The following is a 10,213-nucleotide window of genomic DNA, read 5'->3' as shown; positions in this document are numbered from 1 at the left end:
AGTGTTATCATTTGGAATATATTCTTAGTGAAAAAAGATATAATGAGATTTAAGAAAAAATAAAAATAAAAAGAAAATGTTTGGAGTTATCAACAAACATCAAGCTTCTTGAAATTTCTTTTTATGTTACGTGTCAACATTATGTTTAACTTTTTCTTTTACATGTAGACTCTCTTTCCCTCCATTTTTAATTCCTCCGTTTTACTGCAATTTGTTTGATATTGACTTGGCAAAAAGTCTACGGTTGCAGTAGCGACAGGCAATATCAAACTTAACTTCACAAGCAAATAAATAAGTCTTCAAGTCTTGTGCAAATTTGTTTTAACCAATGTCTCTGAAAGATCTCCAAGTCTTTTCAAGTTAGAAAATTCATTGCCCGCCTCTCGCACATAGTCAATATAGATGTCAAGCTCAAAACCAAGATCCTCAAGCATAGAATCAGTAAACTCATTTAGATAGTGTGTAGCAAGTTTCATAATCCTGTCTTTATCATAATTTGCAAAAAATTATCTGGACTCAAACTAGCCATACCAAGAAGTAGATCAGTATTTACTTCATTGAAACGACTGTTAAGCTCCGAAAGTTGCAAATCAATAATAGCATAGAAAACCTCTACACGCAAATGATAAGAATATGTAACACTTGATTTCTTACGCTTTGACTTTCCACGAGCATAATTCATATCCATTTCGGGGATCACAATACCATGCTTGACACAAAATAAAGAGACGTCTTCTAACAAAGAATTCTATCTAGAATCTCTCATATCTTGCAATTGTCTCTTTGCAAAACCAACAAGCTTCATTGCACTTACAATATCTTGATCTTTTTTTTTTGCAAAGCCATATTTAAATCATATGTAAGTGCCAATACTTTTAACATCAAATGTAACATATACAGAAAGTCATAAGATCTTATGTCATCCACTAGACTTTTTGTCATTGATCTCTCATGATAATTTGAACCCTCAATTGCAAGAACTCCAAGTACATGAACAATTGATGAGAATAAACTAATAAAATTACGCACTGTCTTAAAATAAGAACCCCACCGAGTATCACCTGCCCTTTGAAGTCCAAGTTCTTGATTTAAACCGTTTCCCGTGTGAACTTCACCAAGCACTAGTAGTTCCTCTAATTTTTCTGCTTGATCATCTCGAAGCATCTCCCTACGCTTAAAAGAACCCCCAAAAACATTTAAAACATTTGCAAGAATATCAAAAAATTGTTCGGCCTCATAATGTTTTTTTTGCAACAGCTACAAGAGTCAACTGCAATTGATGAGCAAAACAATATATGCAATATGCCGAAGGAGTATCATTCATAATTAAAGTTTTAAGACCATTAATTTCTCCTTGCATGTTACTAGCTCCATCATAACCTTGTCCCCGTATTTGAGATTTACTCAATAAATGTTCTAAAAGCAAAGAACAAATTGCTTCTTTTAATGACTTTGCGGATGTATCTTTAACATGAACAATGCTAAGGAATCGCTCAATAACTTTACCCTCTTTGTTGACATAACGCAAAATAAGCGCCATTTGTTCCTTATGAGAGACATCCTTAGACTCATCAACCAATATGCCAAAGTACTCCCCGTTCAAGTCTTCAACAATTGCTTTCAATGTTTCTTTTGCACAAGAACTCACAATGTCTTTTTGTATGCTTGGACAAATCATAATGTCATTTTTTGGAGCATTTTCTAACACAACCTTCTTTACATCATCCTTCTTATCTGCATACCACTTTAAGAGATCTAAGAAGTTGCCACTTTAAAATGACGCAATTTTCCACCAAAATTTGTTTTTGGAAAAATAAATTGCGAGGCCGACAAGGCCCTCTTTGAATGTAATGTCTTCTCACTCGGTCGCGTAGATTAGGAGGAAATTCTGAAATTTGTTTTCTTTCACCGGGATCAGGTTTAAGAAGATTCGAATCCAATATAATATCTTTGTGTAATATCTTTGTCTTACCACTGAACCAGGATTGCATTTTGGAACTGGGTTCCCATATAATAATTGTTATATATTCACAGATTTCATAGTACAAATACAGGGTCTAAAAAAAGCTATTGGGTTCCCGGGAACCCATACGTATTACTGTAGGTCCGCCCTTGGGTAGAAAGAGCTTTTTCTTCGATGAAGTATATTAAAAATAACTTGTGAAGCAGAATTGATGATGAATTTTGTAATGATTATTTAGTTTGTTATATAGAGGATGAAGTATTTGAAAGTGTACCTAATGATGCGATCATTGATCGTTTTCAAAACATGACTAGTCGTCGAGTACAATTGTAATGATAATGTTTATATTCATATGTTATCTTTAAGTGTTTTGTTATTTTCTAAATGTACGTTGAATATTGATACCCGCTCCTTAATTCGGTTATTATAATATATTGACTTAAAATTGCGGTAGGAACCCATACACTTCAATTCCTAAATCCGCCTCTGTTTCACCATTGGAAAAAGCAACAGAACTCCTCATATCCTCCACGCCCAAGCAACCAAGACCAGCTGCAGAACACAATAGCCCTCCACCGTTCAGCTCCTGGACAACCAAACACACCCTAAGAGACTACTGATCTCCATCCATCTCCTTCACCAAAGGCCCCTGAACTCACTCTCGGAGAAGACGATGAGCTGGGTTCTTCAGATTTTGTGATTGTCTCTAGAAATTGAACACTGGAGTTTGTTCATACAGAAAACTTTGACCTCTGTTCGATTCTCGCTACTGATAGAGTCCGATTGATTTTGAGGTCGTCGCCGGTCAAGGTCCGTTTGTGGTGGCCTAATGTGCAGTTCTGATTTATAGTCATCATTAGCATTTTCCGGATTGAAGTTAAATGCCGGAAATCTGTTTGTAACCTCAATCTTCAACAAATCACTTGAAATATCACTTCAAGGTTAGTTTGAAGATTCTCCGTATTCTGCTTGATTTTCCATGAATAAATTGATTGAAGCTATCTCTGAATTTGGTGAGTGAATCCCATTGAATTCAATTACTGTGTTTATGAGTTAGTAACATTTTCTGATGCTACGTCTGTGTCATTTAAGATATTTTATTTAATTCTATTTCTGCAAAATCTCTGTGTATAGTGAAACCACGCTTATCATAGGATAAATAGATATTTATCTTGAAAGTTGCATGTTATTGTCTGCTGATTTTGTTGCCTGTAGTGAGTTAACTTGCGATAACACAGTTATTTGAATACGTAATCCTGTCAATGACGACTGCTAAATTTGGGTTTGAATTGTAGTTATCCTGATGATGTCCAAGATGATGTCCAAGAATGCAAGAGGGGGAAATGTTATACTTATAGTTTAGTTTTATAGATCTAGTTATTATTTTGGCTTGGATCTGTAAACACGGAAGCCAAAGGTGGAACTACAGGGACATTTATGGATTTCTGCTTGTTAATCATATGCAAAATTGAATTTTAAAAGCCCTTTACCATTTTGGATACCTTTTTAGTTTAATTCAGTATAGAAAAGGTGTAATTCAAAAAGATGCTACATTCCAATTTAGTTCGTCTCTTTCTGTCATAATTCCGATTTTGGATAACATGTATTCGAAGCTTTGGTTTAATTTTTGGTTTGCTTTTGTTCCTTTGTGATAATGAGTGAAAAATTATTTGGCATAGTCATGATGCATAAATCTCATCCGGGTGTGCATTTCATGTGACCCGACCAACTTCGAATAATTATAAAAAAATAAATATGTTATACATCCGATGGTGCATTTCATGTGACCCGGTTCTAGTTACCAACAAGGTTAAATAGAACGTGTCATGAACCACGGGTGTATTTCATGTGGCGTGGCTTGCAATATGTTTTAAATAACCTTGAATTAATTCTTTAAATAAGTAAAAGTGGTTTTCAAAAGTTAAAACGCACATAGGTCTAAACATGTATTAAAATCAGATAATAGGCCAATAATAACAGTTGAGCGACCGTTCTAGAACCACGGAATTTGGGAATGCCTAACACCTTCTCCGGGTTAATAGAATTCCTTACCCGGATTTCTGTATTCGCAGACTGTAAAACAGAGTCAATCTTTCCTCGATTCGGGATTTAAAACCGGTGACTTGGGACACCATAAATTATCCCAAGTGGCGACTCTGATTTTAAATAAATAAATTCCGTTTCGGTTGTCACTTAAATTGGAAAAAACTCCCTTATACACCCTTCCTGGGGTAGTAAAAAGGAGGTATGACCTAAATATATGTTGTATTTTAAATCTGAGTCTTATTCTACTCTCAAATCCCAAATTTTTATTTTTCAAAACTTTGACAAAATCCCCAAAATTTTTCCTAGATTTCTCATGAATTTGATGTTAAATCTTATATAAAATCATGAAATATAGTTGATAATTGATTAGAGGTACTTACCCAATGATTTGGTATGAAAATCCCTTCACAGAATCGCCTCTTTCAAAATATATCAAAATGAAGCTAAGTCTCGGAATTCTCAACATTTAATAGGTTGCAGATGTCGCATTTACGACATGGGGTTCTGATACGCTCAAATTACACTTTAATTAAATAGTGTAAGGCGGTCGGTGTCAAATATAATAACCCAACAAAGTTGGGGTCGAATCCCACAGGGAATATGGTGTGAAAAGTTTATTTGAGTAGTGTGAAACTTGACTTATGTCGTAATTCTATTCCGTTAACGTAACAAGAGAATGATATGGTTGTGAATTAAAGAGATAACTAATTGTGATATGAGAATGTAAATGATTTGATTAAGGAAACCAAGGTTGTGTCCCCGTCAATGGAATGTAATGCTATCGGTGTTAATATGATATATTTCTAATGGAAGGTCCTTTGATATGCAAATGATTTCTAAATGACTACCCAATATTTTCCAATGGTTGGGTAGTATTTTCCCTTTATGATTTTTCCAAATATAAAAGAGTTGCAATTTAAGAACAACCAATTTATGCCAAGTAGAAGTCACTTATTCCTAAGCGATTCTATTAAACAATATTTAAAGTCTTGAGTTCTTGATATTCAATTCTACCAAACCCTAACTCACTTTTCCAAGTAAAAAAAGAGTAAAATGGAATAGATGACTAGATTAATGTTTGCAACCACCAACCATAAATAAAGAACAAGAATTGAATAAATATCAACCAACCATTATATATATATATATATATATATATATATATATATATTCAATGTTAAACACCCATTAACATTACACCCATCTAGGGTCCACAACATTAGTATTTAAAACTATCTACTCATGCTAAAATACAAGAACAAAGTATTTAATAAAGCCATAAAGCTTACAAAGATGCAAGATTCCTTCTTCACAACCTTCCAAATAAATGGAGTATTCAATGCTCTCTATGTAGGACCTTGTTTCAGACTTGAATGACCCACAAAAACCCTAGTTATTCTTTTTATAGTGGACCAAAAGTCATGGTCAAAATCGGACAAAAATACCGCTTCAGATAGCTTATCCGACCGCATAATGGTCGCAGGCCACTTATGCGGTCCGCATACTCTTCATTCCATTGTAGACTTGATAAATTCCCAGTTCCTGCTTCAGTCGCATACCGATTATGCAGTCCGTATATGTGTTATGTGACCGCATACGCTATCGCAGATCATGGTGAGAACTTTCTTCTACTGGATTTATGCGACCATTATGCGGCTCGCACAAGTGTTATGCAACCGTATAATGGATCGTATATATCTTCTTCATTTGGCCAATAAGTCTGTCCATGTTTGCGATCATCATCTAAATTATGCGGTCCACATATGAATTATGCGGCTGCATACTTGCAACATTTTCATTCTTTTGCGACCTTTTGACTTCTTTTCCATATTTTCAGGTCTTCAAGCTCATGCACTACAAAACAACCAAATTTGATCAAAGTTAACTAAAAATGCATTATAAGACGAGTTAAAATCTAAGCAATTGGTATCAATTATGCTGAAATTCTACGGCACATCAACACCCCCAACTTAAACTCTTGCTTGTCCTCAAGCAACTAAAACAAAATTATCCTATTCTACTACTTTTATTTCCGACATTCCACAAAACAGTAATGACTATAGATGGTTTTGACTGACAGCTAACAAGCATGTAACCCCGTTTATTTATGTCACGACCCGGATTTCCCACCCTCGTGAGTCGTGATGGTGCCTACTAATGTGAGCTAGGCAAGCCAATTCTTAACTGCTACTTCATTAACAAATTACTTCTTTTGACAATTATCAGTAATATCATGAAAACAATGGAATTAAATAAATATGCGGAAGACGTAAATTAAAGAAACTCAATAATAATGCGGAAATCAACATATGCCTCTACCTAAGAACTGGTGTCACATTACTCACGAACTTCTAAGAGTACTAAATACAACTGTTTGAAAGAAGAATATAAAATGTTTGTCTCGAAAACATGAGATAACAGACTGAAATAAAAGATAGAGGAGACGCCGGGCCTGCGAACGCCTGCAAGGCTACCTCGGTGTCTCACTGGACTGAAGGCTGGCTCCCGCGCTGCTGCTGCTATCCAAGACCTGGATCTGTGCAAAAGAGCACAGAGTGTAGTATCAGCACAACTGACCCCATGTGCTGGTAAGTGTCCAGCCTAACCTCGGCGAAGTAGTGACGAGGCTAGGACCAGACTCCAAATAAACCTGTGCAGTTTATATATATATATATATATATACAACGGGAAAAGATACAGGAATAACCAGTCAATGCGGGTAGGGGAATCATGTTGTGGGGGTGAATATAGTTCCGAATAGAAAGACATCAAGTAAGGAAGGAAACAACATAACTAGAATATTAACAAGGAAGCAGAAATCAACAATTTGCACGGCATCACCCTTCGTGCTTTTACTCTCGTTCTCACCAAAACAATACATGACACCACCCTTTGTGTTTTACGCTCTTCCTCACCCAAACAACAATCACAAGGCAAATAAGGTAAGGAAATCTAATACCTCGAAATAATCAAATAACAGCAGGTAATGAAAGAAACAACATAACTAGGATATCAACAAGAAAATCAGAAATCAGACAAATGCACAGCATCACCCTTCATGCTTTTACTCTCTTTCCTCACCATATAATCAATAAAATCGGCACGGAATGGTACATCGTGCGGCACAGCATCACCCTTAGTGCTTTACACTCTTTCCTCACCATATAATCAATAAATATCGGTACGGAATGGTACATCGTACGGCACGGCATCACCCTTCGTGCTTTACACTCTTTCCTCACAATAGCAAACAATGCATGACATCACCCTTCGTGCTTTATCACTCTTCCTCACCCAAACATCAATAACAAACAAGGGGCAAGGGATTAAACAAATAATAATAAGAGAAATTCCGGCAAGGGAATACAATTAAACAGCTATGTCTCGGCAAGGGAACAATATAAATAAATCTCAACATCCCGGCAAGGGAGATAATCAACAAAGCAACAAGCATCCCGGCAAGGGAACAATTTAATAATTTTTTCTCTTTCTTTCACTTCTTACTTTATAACTCACTTTACCACTTGAGCCAATGCTCCAAAGGGTTTCATTTATCTCATATTCCTTCACAATTCGTATTACAACTCGAGCCAATGCTCCTCAAAGTTTAAAGATCACAATTCCTTTCACATGCTCTTTACAACATATAGAAATCATCAATTAAGCATGGAAGTTACAACAAAATAAGAATATTCGCAATATAAAGATTCACGGTCATGCTAGACTCCAATGTATAGATACTCGTCACCATGCCTATACATCGCACTCAACAATTAACAAGTAGCAAATAAGACTCAACGCCTAATTCCTCAAACTAAGGTTAGACCAAACACTTACCTCAACTTCAACGGCCAAATCAATCCACAACAACCGCTTTCCCTCTTGAATTCGGCTCCAACTCAATCAAATCTATATAATAATGACTTCATAATATCAATATATGCTAAACAAAACAAACCCAATGCCTAATTATAGATTTCCAAGCTTTCTTCCCAAAATCTCAAAAATCGACCCCGGACCCGCTTGATCAAAACACGAGGTTCGGACCAAATTTATATCCCTGATTCACCCATGAGCCTGAATATATAATTTGTTTTCAAATTCGATCCCAAAACGAGGTCTAAATCAAGAAAAGTAAAAAAGCCCTAACTCTACCCAAATCTCCAATTTTCTACCTTAAATTACATGTTTTAGGCTTAGGAATTCATGAGATGTTGAAGAAAATGGAAGGAAACAAGCAAGGATTACTAACCCACGAAGTCTTTGGTGAAGGATAGCTTCAATGGACGCCTAAGGACCTTGGAGAAGAAGGAGTTCGTGAAAACTTAATGAAATCCCGTAATACACTATTCTGGAATTAAAAATTATAACTGGGAAAAATTGCCCTTCGCGTTCGCGACAGGCTGGTCACGTTCGCGAAGGGTAGAACCTACAGGCCATCGCGAACGCGGAAAGGGTATCGCGAACGCGTAGAATAAAAATGCAGGGGTTCAGAAGTTGCTCTATGCGAACGCGTGGGACTTCATGCGAACGCAATAAAGGGAGTCCAGGACACTACGCGAATGCGAGGTTACGAGCGCGAACATAAAGGGAAAGAAGGCTAAGCCCCCCAAGGTCAATTGACCCTACGCGAACGCGAAGCCAATGCTGCGAACGCGATGAAAGGAAAATGGGAAGCTTCGCGAACGCGAAGGATGTGTCGCGAACGCGAAGAAGAAATGACCTGCAACTACTGAAGCCAAAATCTGCAATCTTTCTAAATTCGAAACCACTCTGAAACACCTTCGAAACACTCCCGAGCCCTCGGGGCTCCTAACCAATCATATGCACAAACTCAACAACATCCTACGAACTTAACTGTGCGATCAAATCGACAAAATAACATCAAAAACAACGAATCAAGCCTCAAAATCACTAGTTTTTCTTCAAACTTCATAAACTTTCAAATTTAGAGTTTTAAGTCTGAAACACGTCAAATGACGTCCAATTTCAACCAAACTTCACAAAAATATCTTAAACTACATATAAGACATGTACCGGGCGCCGGAACCAAAATACGGGCCCGATACTAACACGTTCTAACCAATTTTCATTTCAAATTTTCTTTATAAATTTCAGAAAATAATTTTACTCAAAAATTCATTTCTCGGGCTTGGGACATCGGAATTCGATTCCGGGCATACGCCCAAGTCCCATATTTTCCTACGGACCCTCAGGGACCATCAAATCACGGGTCCGGGTCTGTTTACCCAAAATGTTGACCGGAGTCAAATTTACACATTTTAATATCAAATTTTAGCATTTTTCACAGAATTTCATATTTAAGCTTTCCGGCTACACACCCGGACTGCGCATGCAAATCGAGGTGACTAAAAATGAGGTTTTCAAGGCCTCGGAAGTACGGAAAGGGTAAGAAAACAGGTGATGACCCCCTTTGGGTCGTCACAATTTACCTTTCCTGGAAGACAACTTATCATTCAACCATTCGACTAATCAACTCGTGACCTTAGAGCCTCGACCAAAATGACAAAATGCTATTCACAGCTAAGTGCACTTGTGTTCTTCTGTTAAGTCTTACAATTCATGCGCGCTCACAACAAAGAAAATCCTAACTCACATATATGTACAGAGGATGCAATCAAAACACTCGGAATGAAAGCTACATGCCACAAGTATCAGTCCATATGCTTGCCCTTATTTTAACTTTGCCGTTATCTCAGGAATGATTGACTGCAGATCACTAAGGACTTTTCACATGTTATAATGTAGGCTTTGGGACGGGTTGGATGAATATTTGGGAATGTAGTGGTTATACCTTCCTTGAACTCTACATACATTGAACTCCTTTACTACATAGCATTTTTTTACCTCGGGTTACCAACTTAGAACCACCTCAAGTATTTCTTCCATTTTTGCAACACTCCATTCTTTCTCTTTCTCTTTTTTGTATATACACATTTTTTTTCTATATTTTTTTTCTTTTGGAGCTTGCATTTTATTATATACACAACATGAGGTTACACCATTGTTTCTCTACACACAGTAGTAAACTTTACAAATTTTTACTTTGTAACGGTACCCCCAACTTAGGCTTTTAGCCTTATTCTTACCAGTTCAAGGAGGGATGGGTTCACAAGACAGAATGATTTCACATAAGGGGTAAAGGTTTGTAATATGGTAGTCAATGATAGGTTAAAGGCTCAA

The 10,213-nt window shown here is 36.7% G+C and overlaps 1 protein-coding gene across 1 annotated transcript; it reads right to left on the bottom strand.

Annotated features, from left to right (window-relative positions):
• Window positions 1–299: 299 nt before the first annotated feature.
• Window positions 300–688, bottom strand: LOC138886221 (uncharacterized). Its single transcript, XM_070167275.1, has 2 exons — window positions 532–688; window positions 300–484 (listed from the first exon to the last, which is right to left on the bottom strand). Exons 1-2 carry the CDS (start codon window positions 686–688, stop codon window positions 300–302), a joined length of 342 nt encoding a protein of 113 aa, XP_070023376.1.
• Window positions 689–10,213: the final 9,525 nt, after the last annotated feature.

The sequence above is a fragment of the Nicotiana sylvestris genome, chromosome 2, assembly GCF_000393655.2.
Source record: "Nicotiana sylvestris chromosome 2, ASM39365v2, whole genome shotgun sequence".
Lineage (NCBI taxonomy): Eukaryota > Viridiplantae > Streptophyta > Magnoliopsida > Solanales > Solanaceae > Nicotiana > Nicotiana sylvestris.
Note: the sequence above shows the minus strand (reverse complement) of the source record. Positions and strands in the feature narration are given on the sequence as shown.